At 55.2% G+C, this 15,125-nt stretch overlaps 2 protein-coding genes across 3 annotated transcripts; one reads left to right on the plus strand and one right to left on the minus strand.

The window, feature by feature from the left end:
* Positions 1-690: 690 nt before the first annotated feature.
* CKS1B (CDC28 protein kinase regulatory subunit 1B) lies at positions 691-4,165 on the minus strand. The gene is made up of 3 exons (XM_036342587.1): positions 4,009-4,165; positions 1,812-1,939; positions 691-1,208 (listed from the first exon to the last, which is right to left on the minus strand). The coding sequence occupies exons 1-3, from the start codon at positions 4,065-4,067 to the stop codon at positions 1,159-1,161; spliced, it is 237 nt and encodes a 78-aa protein (XP_036198480.1). The 5' UTR covers positions 4,068-4,165; the 3' UTR covers positions 691-1,158.
* A 2,635-nt stretch (positions 4,166-6,800) lies between these two features.
* Positions 6,801-15,028, plus strand: SHC1 (SHC adaptor protein 1). 2 transcript variants are annotated; one of them, XM_036342585.1, is made up of 12 exons: positions 6,801-8,350; positions 8,902-8,972; positions 9,508-9,571; positions 9,732-9,851; positions 10,118-10,171; positions 10,380-10,431; positions 10,607-10,733; positions 11,703-11,901; positions 11,989-12,058; positions 12,141-12,272; positions 12,417-12,655; positions 13,442-15,028. In XM_036342585.1, the coding sequence occupies exons 1-12, from the start codon at positions 7,856-7,858 to the stop codon at positions 13,568-13,570; spliced, it is 1,752 nt and encodes a 583-aa protein (XP_036198478.1). In that variant the 5' UTR covers positions 6,801-7,855; the 3' UTR covers positions 13,571-15,028. The 2 variants fall into 2 exon arrangements, with proteins under 2 accessions (XP_036198478.1, XP_036198477.1); XM_036342584.1 differs by having other exon boundaries at positions 6,802-8,350; positions 12,138-12,272.
* The last annotated feature ends 97 nt before the right edge of the window (positions 15,029-15,125 follow it).

Raw genomic sequence — 15,125 nt, forward strand, 5'->3', positions numbered from 1 at the left:
TAGATTAATCTCCCTTACTTAGCACTACTGTTATTTTTAAAAGTAGAGGGTAAGCTATGATTTAGTGAAGTGTTTTCTTCAACAGCTAGTTTCCTGTTTTCTCAAAAGTTAGTGCTGTATCTACCTGCATAGGAATGCTTGAGATCCCCACATCCAGGCCACACTCCCAGTCAATTCAGTCAACACCTTTAGGAATGACTTACAAATCAGTACTTTTTAGCTACTCCAAGGATCCCAATGCTCAGCCAAAGTGAGAACTACTGAAAACTCCCAACCAATGTGCAGTGAAGAGGCCATAGGTGGCCGGAGCCTTAGGCCAGGCAGGAGCAGAGCACACTACCAGCCCCTGGCTGATGGCCTCCCTCCTTATTACCCTCGTGTGCCCCTCAAATACTGGGACTATATTAAAGGCCGCATCCCTGACTGTGGGAAACAGTTCACTTGTTTTGATGAGATGATGTTATCCCTATATAACCTCTACCTTTGGCCAGTAGTTAGATCAAAATATATATCAGCCATGTTTGACAGCATGTCAGCTTCTAAGATTAAAGACCAGTTACCTGACTGTTGAAATAAACCTCATTATCAGCAAAGCTGAGCTTCATTATCTAAGTGAAGGGCGTATAATTAGAACCATATACTGAATGTGATGCTCACCCCGAGAGGGGAAAAACCTTTACAAGCAGAGAATTAGATTATTAAAAAAATTCCTCTTTAATCAAGGCTTTTAACATGAAATAGAGTTCTTGAATAAAATGGAAAGTTTCCAATACATTGAAACACAAATCCCCATACATACACCTGGCAGGAAAACAAAACAAAACAGCAAATTCACACAATCCCTGTTACAGCCACGGTCTCATTCTCAGATGCTTCCTCCATCCGCCACGTGTGTTCTGCTGGACATAGAACTCATCATGGCTTCAGGGGTCACACCGCTGAGGCTGCAGTCCACAGAGCACTCCTCGCCGGCAGTGCTGCTGTGGCTCTGCCCTGCTTAAGAAGCAAAGCAGTCACCAGCACATTTCAAACAGTGTATTTTAAACATCCTTTAAATAGCAAAGTGAGAAACAAGAAGGCAACATGTTATCAGAAAGCTGTTAGCAAGTGAGGACAGCTGAGTAAAGCTAGAGGCGGAAAAGCGGCTCGCCAGCTTCATTACTTTGGCTTCTTGGGCAGCGGCCTCCGGAACAGCAAGATGTGAGGTTCTGAAAGAGTGAGTGAAATCTGAGACAAACGAGCACCATCCTATGCACAATCTACAGGGTACCCCACTCCCATTTCCCAGCTTTCTCCCACTCGGACCTTGAAAACTAAATTAAGATTTATTTAAGCATATGGCTTTAGAAGCAGACCCATAAGCCTGGCCTGTCTGCCAAGTTTAGATTTGTTACTATCAGGTTTTTTTGCTATGTTTGTGAAGCCCCAGGGTGTCCTTTATTAGTTTTGCTTGACAGCTTGGTGTCTGGTGTCTTATCAGGAAATATACTTTCCCTGGCTTATTTGGAACACATCCAAGAATTCTTTCTGATGGACAATGAAGGAGGAACCATAATCTCTCCCAGAGTATTATGTGGCCTTAAAAAGAGAGGACCCTCTGAGTGAATTAGACACTAACGGTTTTTTCAGTAACAGCTGGTCTCTGAACTTCCCATATATTTCACTCTATTTTTGGTCCAATTTTTTCTAGATGACGGGTGGGGTAAGAAACCGGCGAACCACCCCCACCTTCCCCTTATTTCGTTGGGTTATGTGACCATCATTTCCTCAGTGAAACAGCCCTACATGGTTCTTTCAGCCATTGCACTGACCTGGTTCATGGATCATATAATGGACCCATCCCTGACTCTGCTGAACACCAAGATTCCTCCATTCAGATTCAGACATCAAATGGGTTTTAGGGACCAGCTTGGCTATGTCCTTGGGCAACATGACATGCCTGTAACAGAAACATGGGAAGGTAGGAAATTGGTCAGTACTGGGTCCAGTCTGTTAGGCAAGTGCCTGCATACAAAGCCAAGAAGACAAAAGAAAAGAGAAACCAGTTTCTGATGGCAGGGAGTTAACCTTATTGTGGGATACAGGCAGCTGGAAATAAAGGCCAACTTATGTGAATCTCACAAAAGTATATTTAAAAGTACTAATTAATAACTCAAGTGAACGGGCACCTAAATTTCAGGCGCTGTGGATACACTGCCTCTGCCTTCCTGGAGCTTAGTCTTCTAGTTGATGATTCTAAAATAATACAATGGGGGCCCCACAGTACACAGGGTATTAACAATTGAAGGCGGTTTTGAACAGGATTGGTACGGAAGAGAAGTAATTTTTGTGAAGAAAGGCCTAATATGTGGTGCTACGTGGAAGAGCCAGCACAAAGGATGAAATAATGTCAATGCCGAAGCCTTTAAAGTCTATCCTTCATTTCATTTTCCTAATTCTGAAGGGTTGTGCCATGAGACTTCCTGTGGGAAACTTCATGCTTTCCTAACCAAGGATAAGTCTCTTTTCATGGCCAAGAAATTACTCCTCTAACTTGAATTGGGCTAACCCAGAGAGACTTTATCATGCTAAATGAAAATGTACTAGTAACAGATTTTTTCCCTAAAGAATCTGTTCTAGTCTAAATGTCTGAAAATAGCTAACAGTCTAACAAGCCCCTGGCACAAAGACTAGCTTCAGTAACTGATTAGACAAAAAACAAAACCCCAAACCAAAACCCCCAAGCTTTTCTTAACCCTAAATACCACTGCCAAGCCTTACACCTCCAAGGGTGAGCCTGGCGACCTGTCCTCCCTGGCCCTGCCATGCGTTACCAGCACACAGTTTCAGTTAGCTCAGTTCAGGTGTAGAAGGAAACAGCTGAGGAGAAGGAAGTTAACTGGGTCCAGCATGGCCTGGGCCTTTTTCCACGGGCCTGGCATCAAGATGATTCATGCATTTAAATCCCCACGGACCTGGCATCAAGATGATTAATGTATTTATTTGTCAGCACGGGCGGAACTCTCCAGCCAGAGGGTCCAGAGCCCCGTGCTAGACTGGAGAAGAAACACAAGCAAGTTTCCATTTTACGGTCTTCAATTGAGAAGACAAGGTACACACCAGGAAGGTGTTTTAAGTATCACACTCAATACAATTAGTGGAATGCCAACATTTGTAGAAACTCTTCCGATTTCCTACTCTAGAAACTGAATTTAGGGTTTATCCAGTGCAGACTCTGTAGGGGTTCCTTTCCTCACCGTCCGTGGCAAGTCGTATGTGCTCCCATCACAATCCCTACGTATCTATATCACACTAATCACCACCTTCTTCCTGAAGTCTGTATTCCCACATATTTTAGGTTTGCTAGAAGCAGACACCATGCTCACCCTTGTACTTTAGTAGAATCTATAAACACTCCATGATTGTTTCCTAGACGAATCCCCTTCAAATACTTGAAGGGTATCGACTGGGTCCATGTTAAGCCTTTTCTCAATGTTCCTGGCCAGTTTTATTACATCCCAGGTCCTCGAAGGCCCCCTCCTAATCCAAGCCGGACAACCACGCCCCTTTTTCATGAATTAATGAGGGACACTCGCTCGGTAACTCCCCTGGCATTGAAGACGCGAGGGAAATTCGAGCTCCGCCTTTGCCCCGTTTCCCAGTGGGTTCCGTGTTTTATGGTGGTGCCGTGATACAAGCAGTCTTAGGGAGACAAGTTCAACGTGCTCAATGCGGTTGAGAATGATCCAGGGACCCCAAGGGGCGAAGGTGGTCTGCAGGCTAACACTCACCACGCCCACCTACACCCCCCCACCCCCCCAAGAAGGCTAACACGGAATTCCGTGCTGTTACTTTTACACGCGTCGCTACCCTTCGCGCATGCGCTTTACGCTCTCAACCACCCCCACCCCGTCCCGTTAACCTGCTGCGCACGCGCCCATTCTGTCTCTTCAGTCCTAGTTACTAACTCCTCGTGCCCTCACTTGTCAAAGCTCACCCCCTCGTTACGGCCCCCACGCCGGCACTAACCGGTACTCGAACTCCTCATCGTCGTATTTGTCCGAATAGTAAATTTGTTTGTGCGACATGATCGCTCTGCCTGAGATCGTCAGACCCGCGCCGCCAACCTCCAAACAACTCCCAGCAGCACGCGCTCCCACCCACTTTGGCCTCACTTTCAAACACGCCGCCTGCACTTCCTATTGGTCCCTTCGACGTAAGGCGGGACAACTCCATCTCCAAGCCTCCTATTGGCTTACATTTGCTTCTCGTCGAGTCCTTATTGGAGCGCACTTGTTACGTTTCTCAAGGACAAGCTTAGGTAAAAAATAGGCCCCTTATTGGCTAGAACGGCTTCTGGGAGCGTTCCCGCACTGCCATTGGCTGATCCCGGAAAGTGGGACGGGCGAAGGAGGGACGGTGGGGTAGAGGGTCAGGGGTTAGCGAGGCCGGAAGTGAGTGCAATAAAGTTTCTCCAGGGAGGCCTTCCCGGGGAGAAAGTTGGAGCAGCGACCTAAGGAGGCACTGGCGTGATCCAGAACCAAATCATCCCGCGGTGCGGTGCGGAGACTCCATGAGGCCCTGGTAAGTGGGGACTTTTTTTCCTCCTTAGGTGACCCACTCCTCCACCCCGGAACCCCTCTCCCGGGACCCTACTTCCGGTCTTCATTCATAAGCCCCGCCCCCTAAGACCCCCTCCCCGGAAGTCCCACCTCCCAGCCTCGGGGGGCTTTTTATCCCTGAACCCTGTCTGGTTTTCTACTTATTGTCCCCGACCCCACCCTGTCGCCCAGCTTTCCTGGAAGTCCCACCCTAGACGTGCTTTACAGCCCCACTCCACGAAACTCCACGTTAGTCCTTCCGATTCCCCGAAACTCCGCCTCAGCGCGACGGTTCTCTGCCGGCTCACAGCTGCCCACCAAAAAGCCTCTCTCCCGAAAGGGCAGAACCCTGCCCAAAGCACCACAGACTGCGAATTGGCGGAACCACGCCTTCCTAGAGGCTCGGCCCTTCTAGGAGCCCCGCCCCTTCCTTAGTCCACGTCGGATCGCCCAGAGCCTGGCCTCCTAGAAGTCTCCAAAGCACGGGCCGTAGGACTGCCCTCCCTCGGGAGATTTATCCTTGTGGAACCCAGGTCTTCACCTCAGAAGCTTTGCCTTCAACCCCACAAACTCCATCTGCTCACGTTTCCCTGTTTCCTTTCTCTCTCGGGCTTTGGGCTCAGTTTTCCTGCATGCTCCACCCACCAGGTGGGAAGCAGAGTTTCCACCTCTGGGTCTGAGGAGTGATCGTAGAGACAGCCCTTTTCCTTTCCTGAACCCCCTTCCAAGGGTGGCTCCCCGAGGGGGGCTGGGCTTGGGGTTTGGCAGGAGCGGGGGAGGGAGGCTTGCTCAGACTTCTGCCCCACTCCCTGAGCTCCCCTCCCCAGGACCCACCCATCCCAGGACCAGCTGTTCTGTCTCATACCTGTTCCCGGGGGTTTGGGTAGGCACTGATTTGACTGTGACAGGAGCGAAAGTTTTCCACCATCAGAAAACGGTGTGGGGCCGGGGGGTGTAGGGGGCAGTGACCTTTTTGCTGTTTAATTTTTTTTTTTTAGGGGTTCTGCTCAGCCTCCACCACTGCTCTGGCTCTGACCCTCCCCCTAACCAGAGTTCTTGCCTGGGCATTCCTTCTGGTCCCGCTTGCCCAGCCTTCCTTTCTGGAAACATTCCTGAGGCTTTCCACATTTCCTGCTACTTCCCGCTCTTGCCTCCTCCTCCTCCTCCCTGCTGGGCTGGGCAGGCGCATGCCGCTTCTCCCCACACCCAGTCGCCCGCCCGCCCGCCCGTGGACAGTCTCCTTGCTTTCTGTGCAGAAGGAGCCCCCCCTCCTCTTACTTTGCCCCCAAATGCCCACACCTGTCGGTCTCTCGCGGCCTGTGGGTGCCGCAGGCTTCTGCAGGATGCCCGTCTCTAAAGATGAAGACACCCCGGTGTGTGTTTGCGTGTGTGAGGTGGTGGCAGAACCCTTTCCTCGTGCTCTGGACGCCCGGGCGCTGAGCCTCGGGAAGCAGACGGAGAGAATCCCTTCTCCCGAGTGGGGGAGGCCATGCCAGCTCTCCTCTGCTGAGGGCGGGGGAGGTGACCGAGCTTAGCACGTCCCCTGGTTATCTGCCGAAGTAATTTAAGGATAGGTAATTCCGAGGTGAGCTCGGGGGGTATATGGATTTTACTGCTTCCTCTTGGGTCGCTTTCCAACTTCCTCTGTGGCCCCCTCACGCAGCGCTGTGGCAGGAAGCTGTGGGGGGGAAGAGTGGGTTGGGATGGGTTCCCCGTGTGCAGCCTCGGCCCGTCTCTTCTTGGCCCTCTTTTCTCCTGTACTTGGCATAGTTTGTCTTCTGCCCCCCTGTCCCTTCATGGCCTCCGATTGACGCTCCCACCTCCTCCACCCAGACTGTGCCCTGGGTATGAGAGGAACTGTGTCCCCTGGTGGACGCATGGGCCCTCACCGGTCATCCCCGCAAACGGAGGGGGAGCTGACCTTGGAGCCAGTGCCCTGCCCCCCTTCTACCCTGGACAGCTGGCTTTGCTAACCAGGCCTGTGGAAAGGGGGCAGGACAGTGCTTGCCTGTGGGCGACTGTTCCTGGCATCGTCGGTGCCACCAGCCCGCCCTCGGCTCCAGCTCCTCTCCCGGTGCCTCACCAGCATTGCCCTTCCTCCTGGCCCTTCTCCCTATCCTCTGGGACCACCTTCTTCCTTTCCCCATTTCTTTTTTCTTTTTCTAAAATTTATTGATTTAGAGAGAGAAAGGGAGGGAAGGAGGGGGGCAGAGAGAGAGAGAGAGAGAGAGAGAGAGAGAGAACATCGTGTTTTTTTGTTCCACTATTTATGCATTCATTGGTTGCTGCTTGTATGTCCTGACCAAAACCTTGGTGTATTGGGACGATGCGCTAACCAACTCAGCGACCCAGCGGGCTCCTTTCCCCATTTCATCAAATTTTTATTGATTTTAGAGAAGAAGGGAGGGAGAGAGAAACATCGATGTTAGGAACATTGACCGGCCGTCTCCTGTATGTGCCTGGCCTGGGTCTGTGCCCTGACTGGGACGACGCTCCAGCCAACACAGCCGCCCAGCTAGGGCTCCTCTCCCCGTTTCTTTACTCCTGTTCACAGCTGTCTAGCGGAGGGTGCTAATGGCCCCGCTCCCTGGGGCTACCACCCCCTGTGTGATGGGGGTGGGGGTGGGGGCTTGTGTTCAGTCTAACAGGAAGGGAAACGCTGAGCTCTGGGATCGCCTCCCTTTCCACCCCAGCTGCCTCTGTTTCCTCCCTCATTCCCCCCCTACCCTCCCTCCGCTTCCTGCTCCCTCTGGCCTGCCCTTGTCCGGTCGGGACTGAGCCAGACCTCCTCTTCCCCTCCTTTCCTTCTCGCCCTTCCCTCCCACCCCCACTTGACTCTCCCCAGATACTAGTTGTTTGTGTGGGGGTGGGGTGGGCGAGGGTAGCTCTGCCTCTGCACGAGTTCTGGATGGGGGGCCGTGGTGGGGGGCCCAGCCCCTCCGAGCCTGTGAGTCAGCACTGTCTTCGGGATTGGCCTCTCCCCGTAGTCCCCGCCCTTGGGGAGGAGCCTGGCAGCTCTGGGTCCAGCCTGCTCCTCTCTCAGCCAGAGAAGAGGCTCCACGCTGGGCGGGGATGGGGCTTGAAACTGTTTGTGTCTGAACTGGGGGAGCCAGAGGCATCGGAGCCACTGTCCCTCTTCCTTCCCAGGACCCCTGAGATCCCTGGGCCATAAAGGGCCACTCAGGCTAAGGGCCTGGGGATGCCCCCTGCCTGGCCCCCTTGCCCTGACCGGCAGGGGGGCCGGGCTGGGCTGCAGCCTCCCTCTCACTCCAGCCATGGATCTCCTGCCCCCCAAGCCCAAGTACAACCCCCTCCGGAATGAGTCTCTGTCATCGCTGGAGGAGGGGGCGTCAGGGTCCAGCCCGCCGGAGGAGCTGCCGTCCCCATCAGCCTCCTCCCTGGGGCCCATCCTGCCACCTCAGTCTGGGGACGACAGTCCCACCACCCTGTGCTCCTTCTTCCCCCGGATGAGCAACCTGAAGCTGGCCAGCCCGGCGGGGGCGCGCCCGGGGCCCAGGGGGGAGCCAGGCAGGGTGGCCGAGGACGGGGAGGGCATCGCCGGGGCAGCCGTGCCAGACTCAGGCCCCCTGCCCCCCCTCCAGGACATGAACAAGCTGAGCGGAGGCGGCGGGCGCAGGACTCGGGTGGAAGGGGGCCAGCTGGGGGGCGAGGAGTGGACCCGCCACGGGAGCTTTGTCAATAAGCCCACGCGGGGCTGGCTGCATCCTAACGACAAAGTCATGGGACCCGGGGTTTCCTACTTGGTTCGGGTGAGTGACCGTCCTCCCTCCCAGGCCGCTCCAGCTCCTCTGCCCACTCTAGCTTTGCCGGAATCTCTCTCTTCCTGCTCTTCCCCAGCCACTCGCTTGGTTTCAGTGGCCTTTTTCCTAACCTTGTCTTGCTCCTTCTCTGATTCTGCCGGCCCTTCCAGCTCGGCCTGGGTCCCCCTTCCTTCTGGTGGCTCCCCCCCCCCCCCCCGCACCCCCTGCCATGCCTAGCACAATGCCCAGCCCCTGGGAGGCCCTTAGAAAGTGTGGGAATGAGTGGCTCTTGATTGTCCCCTCCAGTCTCCTCCCCCTTTTCTAGAGCTGTCACTCCATCCCACCCAGCGCCCATCCCTCCCAGTTCCCTTCCCAGCGGTGTACGGTCCTCCCAGCTTGCCCCTTCCCCTCTGCTCATTCCCTGTTGCCTTGCATGGCGTGGGCTGTGGCAGAACGTATTCATCTTTACTGCCCTTAGGGACCCTGTAGAGAAAAATCCTAGGGCCCTTTGGGAAGGGGATGGGGCGGCTGACTGGTAACCCTCCCGTTCCTCCCCTCAGTACATGGGCTGTGTGGAGGTCCTGCAATCCATGCGTGCCCTGGACTTCAACACCCGGACTCAGGTCACCAGGTCAGTGGGGAGGGGGCGGAATGTGGGCCTCCTGGGGCTGGTGTGGGGGGGGGGGCGTGGGTGCCTGGCTGATGGTGTGAGTGATGGTTTATCTCTGGGTGGTAAAGGGGATTGAGAGGAAGTTAGGGGAATGAGTCCACGTCTGAATGAAAAGAGGCAACTCTGGCCTGGATCCTTCTTACTCATCCAGCCTTGGGAGTTGTGGGAGGAGGTGGCAGAGGCAGCTGGCAGCTGGGGCTCGAGTAGAAAATGGGGGTAGATGGAAGGTTGCTGCTGCCTTTGGGAAGGGAGTGGGACATTGGGTAGCTGGAAGGGGGTGGGGCCAGTCTACCGAGGCCCTAACCCAATCAGCCAGGAAGCGGCCTCTCAGTGTCATCAAATATTAAAGGCCCTTAATTCAATCCACCACGACAAAGAGCCTCGGGCGCCCCTGGAGTCTGGCCTGGCCCTCCCCTCCCCTCCCCCTCCCCAGCCCCATGGCAGCCCCAGCCGAGGGAGAGGCCAGCTCGGGGTCTGAGCACCCCTCTTTCCCCAGGGAGGCCATCAGCCTGGTGTGTGAGGCTGTGCCAGGTGCTAAGGGGGCTTCGAGAAGGAGAAAGGTACGTGGGGTCGAGGGGGTTAGGGATGCTTCTGGGAGCTGTGGAGGGGCAGGGCGACGGCAAGGATGGGACCCGCGGGGAGAAAGCCAAAAGGCAGGAGTGTGGGGGTTTCTGGGGGTTGGGAACCCCTGTCTTCTGAGACCCTTGGGTACTTCCTTAGCCCTGTAGCCGCCCACTCAGTTCCATTCTGGGGAGGAGTAACCTGAAATTTGCCGGAATGCCGATCACTCTCACCGTCTCCACCAGCAGCCTCAACCTCATGGCCGCAGACTGCAAACAGGTTGGCGGGGCTGGGCAGAGGGACCAGAGACACTGATGGGAGGGCTGAGCGGGGGCCTGGCTGCGCGGGTGAGACAGGAGGAGAGAAGGCTTGGGAGCAGCAGGACAGTGGGGAAGGGGGTGATTAGGAGGACACAGGGCAAGACATCAAAAGGATGAGAATGAGTCTCCGAGGTTCTGGGCCAGGGGTGGGGGGCGCTCAGGTGAGCCCCGAGGCTGCCTGACACCTCATTCCCTTCCTTCTCCATCCCCTGCCCTAACCCTCAGATCATCGCCAACCATCACATGCAATCTATCTCATTTGCGTCCGGCGGGGACCCGGTGAGTTGGGGAGCAGAGCAACAGTGGTGGGAGAAGAGGAAGGGACAGGGATTGGGAAGGTACTGGCCAGAGAAACGGGCATGCTAGATGGAGGCGGGCATGCTAGATGGAGGCGATACCTGAAAAGGACTGGCATTTAGGGGCCAGGAGTGAGGCGGTGCTGTCAGATTTAGCTAACTGGCCTCTTCTGACACTCTCTCCACTCCAGGACACAGCTGAGTATGTCGCCTATGTTGCCAAAGACCCGGTGAATCAGAGAGGTGAGGCATGGTGGGGAGCGCTGGGCGGGGCCCGCTCTCATGAGGCAAGTGAGCAGGATCAGGGGGAGCTAAGCTGGGGCTCCTGAGGAGGAGGAGGAGGAGGAGGGCTCTTGTCTGCACCTCCTCCCAGCAACCCCGCCTCAGAGCTCACCGACAGTCTCTGCCGTGCCCCTAGCCTGCCACATCCTGGAGTGTCCCGAAGGGCTTGCTCAGGACGTCATCAGCACCATCGGCCAGGCCTTCGAGCTACGGTTCAAACAATACCTCAGGAACCCGCCCAAGCTGGTCACCCCCCATGACAGGTGAGCGGGGAGGAGGGCGCGGGGCCCCAGACCAGGATTGGGAAAGTAGGTCCTCTATTCCCACACTGGAGCGCAGAGTGGGTCAGGGAAGGAAATAACCTGTGTGCCCCCCGCTTCCCACTTCCTGCTATTCTTAAGCTTCCTGTGGCTCTCAGCAAAGCCTTTCAGGCCCTGCCTGCTGCAGGGCCAGCTCTCCCCTCCTTTCCCGTGTGGAGCTGTAGCCCAGGGCTTCGTGTTGTGGCCCGTCCCTGGCTGGATGGGCTTTTCATTGCCAGCGGCCTCGTATCTGGCCTGTCCCTCTTTCTTGCTGTTTCCCCATCCTTAGTTCTTTGTTTTCCTTCCCCTAGAAGCCTCTGAAAGTTTGCGTGAGGGAGGGTGGCTTTTTCTTAGTTCCTCACCTTTCCTCCGGCCAGGAGGTATTTAGCAGAGGAGATTAAAATATTCTGGAGCACCCCCCTCCCCTTGCTGCTTAGTGTTTCTCCTCCCTCTTAGGAGACAGTTTAATGATCAAAGGCATGAACTTTAAAGTCAAATCTGAATTTGCATCTCAGGTGAACCACCTTTCAGTGGGAGACCTTGAGCAAATCTTTTCACCTCTGACCCTCCTTTTCCTCATCTGTAAATGAGGCGTGGCTCAGTGGTTGAGCATCAGCCTATGAACCAAGAGATCACATGCTTGGTTGTGGCTCTCCCTGGGGTGGGGCGTGCAGGAGGCAGCCGTTCAATGATTCTCTCTCATCATTGATGTTTCTCTCTCTCTCCCTCTCTGAAGTCAATAAAAGAATATGTTTTTTAAAAACTGGGAAAGGAAATCCTACCTTATAGAGGTGCGGTGAGGATGAAATGATCATATAAAACACTCAGCCTAGGGCCTACCTCAGAGGAAGTCCTAATACATGGCCATGGTTTCTTTCCCCTCCCTCCATCCTCCCACCCACATTCCTCACGCCCTCCTGTTCCTCCTCTCAGGATGGCTGGCTTTGATGGCTCAGCTTGGGATGAGGAGGAGGAAGAGCCACCTGATCATCAATACTATAATGACTTCCCGGGGAAGGAACCCCCTCTTGGCGGGGTGGTGGACATGAGGCTTCGGGAAGGAGCCCCCCAGGGGCCTGCTCGACCCACTCTGCCCAGTGCCCAGAACCCCAGCCACCTGGGAGCTACGCTGGTAAGTTGCTTTGATAGAGGTGGACTGGGCCTGGGATAGGAGTGGCTGGTTAGGGCCTCTGGTTTCACCTTATTTTTATTCCTTCAGCCTGTGGGGCAGCCTGCAGGGGGAGACCCAGAAGTCTACAAGCAGATGCCACCCCTGCCACCCTGCCCAGGTATGGAAGGGGCTGAGAGAGCCAGAGCCAGGGGTGCAGGAGGCAGGGCTGAGGTCCCTGAAAACCTCCCTTTCCTCAGCAGGCAGAGAGCTCTTTGATGACCCCTCCTACGTCAACATCCAGAACCTGGACAAGGCCCGGCAAGCAGGGGGCGGGGCTGGGCCCCCCAATCTTGCTGTCAATGGCAGTGCGCCCCGAGACCTCTTTGACATGAGTGAGTGCTTCTCCATTCCATACCCTGCCTTTCTACTTGGTTCCTCTTCTGCTTTTTCCTTCCTGGCCTCCCTTCCCTGAGGGTTCTGGTCCTGGACACGTGTTGTGCCAGCTGCCTCTCCTCGTCCTCTCTCTGCACCCCCAGAGCCTTTTGAAGATGCCCTTCGGGTGCCTCCACCTCCCCAGTCAGTGGCCATGGCTGAGCAGCTCCGAGGGGAGCCCTGGTTCCATGGAAAGCTGAACCGGCGGGAGGCTGAGGCCCTGCTGCAGCTCAACGGGGACTTCCTGGTGCGGGAAAGCACGACCACGCCTGGCCAGTACGTGCTCACTGGCCTGCAGAGCGGGCAGCCCAAGCACCTGCTGCTGGTGGACCCTGAGGGTGTGGTGAGTGTGGCAGGGGCATGGGTGGTGGGGCCCTCCTGTGCAGCCCTATTCCTTCCCTTATTCCTAGATTTTCCCCGCGGGGCACCCCTATGTGGTCCTCCCCGCTCTCAACGTGCCTGGCATTCCCCATCCAGCGGCTGAGGGTTCTTTCCCCTTCACATCCCTGAGCATGAGCTGTGTTCCCTTCAGTCCTGGCCAGTCCTCAAATCTGCAAACTATAAACTACGCCCAGGGGAGTTAGAAGGTGCTTATCTCACTTGAGCCCCCCCCCCCCCCCTTTTTGACAAATGAGGTAACCATCCTGGAGAGGTTGTGCTCAGTGTCAATGGCTACAGGCTAGACACTCCATGTCTCCTCTTACAAGTGGAGCCAGGGGCTCCTTCCCTCCTCGACTTGGGGCTCAGACCAGGGTGCTGCCTGCTTTCTGCTGCTCCCCCGTCCCCCATAACTTGGTCTCTCTTCTACAGCACTCTCGGCCTCCTTTCCCATCCTTTTTTGTGCTGTGTATTCTGCACTGAGGCTTGCCGCCTTCCTCCCGGTCACGGGAGCAGTAGGTATCTCTCCTAATTTCTGATGTCCTCTCGGCCTTTTCCCAGTTCCCGGCCTTCCCATTCCTGACCTTCTCTAACTTCTTTTTCTAGAAAAGCATCAGTGATCAGGAGGGACAGTCCTCCCACCCCTGCCATCTTTTTCTCCTCAACCTTCCTGAATATTGCAGCTTCTTCAGGCTCGGGGGCCGAGTTCTTAGTTTGACTCTTCACCTGAATGGACTCTCTTCCTTCCCAGGTTCGGACAAAGGATCACCGCTTCGAGAGCGTCAGTCACCTCATCAGTTACCACATGGACAATCACTTGCCCATCATCTCTGCGGGCAGCGAACTGTGTCTACAGCAGCCGGTGGAACGGAAATTGTGATCCGTCCCAGGTGCTTGCCGGAAAACTCCCTTCAACCCGTCCACTATCCCCTGACTTCAGGACCTCACTTTGGAGTGTTCTGTGAGCTTGGCCTTGTGTAGGAGCTGGGGGTAGTGTGGACACTGGGTTTAGCATCCAGCTCAGGGAGAGGGTTTGAGTCAGGAGCCTGGGGTAGAATCCTACTTCTCCCCAAACCTCACCAAAGTATTAACCTAGAGTGGCCCCTTCCCAGGGCCTTTCCTGTGCCAACCTGATAACCCCTTCCTCAGGAAGGTGGGTGCTCAAGGCCTGGGCCGTGTGCCTCGTAATGGAAAACGTCCTGTGATGACAGGCAGTCGCCCTTCCAGGAAACGAGCAACAAACCACACCTCTGGTCTACCCCTGGGCTCAGGGTACTCCAGCCCCTCTCAACAGCCCTCCCTTCCCAGTGTTTAAACTTTGTGCCTTTGACCATCTCCTAGTTCTGAAGATATTTTATGCAGAGTTCTTGGGCCCCTGAGGCCAAGGATAGGGGTGCTGATCCCCTGGCTTCCGGGACCCTGTCTTCTCCTTGCTCAGCATCCCTCCAGTTTAGGTTGGGAGAACAGAAGCAGGAGTGGCAGCTGTTCCCTCTCCCTGGGCATATGCCCCCTTTACAGATTGCCTCAGAGCTCCCCTCCCGGCCAGGGGGGAGATGGACCCCTTCTTTGCTCAGTGCCTCCTGGCCGGGGCCTTTGTCCCCAGGGGTTTGTATATACATGTTGTTCACCCCACCCCTTCCATGTTGCATGCATGTTATATTCTACAGCCAAAGTGCAGCCCTTCCGCAGCCTCCACGCTGCCTCCCTGTGCGAGGGTGGTGGGGTGATGACTGAATTTGGGCTCCCGAACTGTTAGCTCTCCGAGGTAGATTTTGTGGAGGCAGGAACGGGCATTGAGACTCAAAAGCAGTAGACAATCCCTGAATACCATCTGTAGATTTGGATCTGCATTTGTTTTTTATGCATATATTTTAGGGCTGTAGATTTACTTTCCTAATTTGTTTACTATGGCTTATTCTTGAGCACAAAAGGTTGGTAACCGATGACATTTATACATCACCTCCTGGACTTTTCAAAGCCCTTTTCCAACTACTGGCATTTCCTCAGCTCAGCCTGTGCGGCATTTGGGGTCGGCAGCATTGCCTTTTCTAGGAGACCCAGGTCAGAAGTCCGTGGGGAGCTCTCACCGAGGCTGCCGGCTGCCGGGATGTTCGGCTGAACGGCCTGTTTCAGGGTGGGTGGGGTGGGGGGACTTGACACCTGCAGTTACTGAAGACCTAGGGCGACTCTGGGAAGGCCGCTGCGACTTAGAAGCCTCCAGCCCGTCCCAAGGGAGAGCTGGCTGTCTGGACCTGCGCCTCCTTTTTGTTCAGCTGTTTGCACCGGCCTCACTCATACCAAAGGGAAGGAATCTTCATTAAAGTCCGTATTTCTTCTACCTCGGTCTGTCACTGTCGCTACCTGTAGTTCGCCGGGGGCCCTCCGTGGCGGAGAATCGGGGCGGCGAGACCCGCCTGGCCTCGCTGGAGCTGGCG

Source organism: Myotis myotis, unplaced genomic scaffold, assembly GCF_014108235.1.
Source record: "Myotis myotis isolate mMyoMyo1 unplaced genomic scaffold, mMyoMyo1.p scaffold_m19_p_18, whole genome shotgun sequence".
NCBI lineage: Eukaryota > Metazoa > Chordata > Mammalia > Chiroptera > Vespertilionidae > Myotis > Myotis myotis.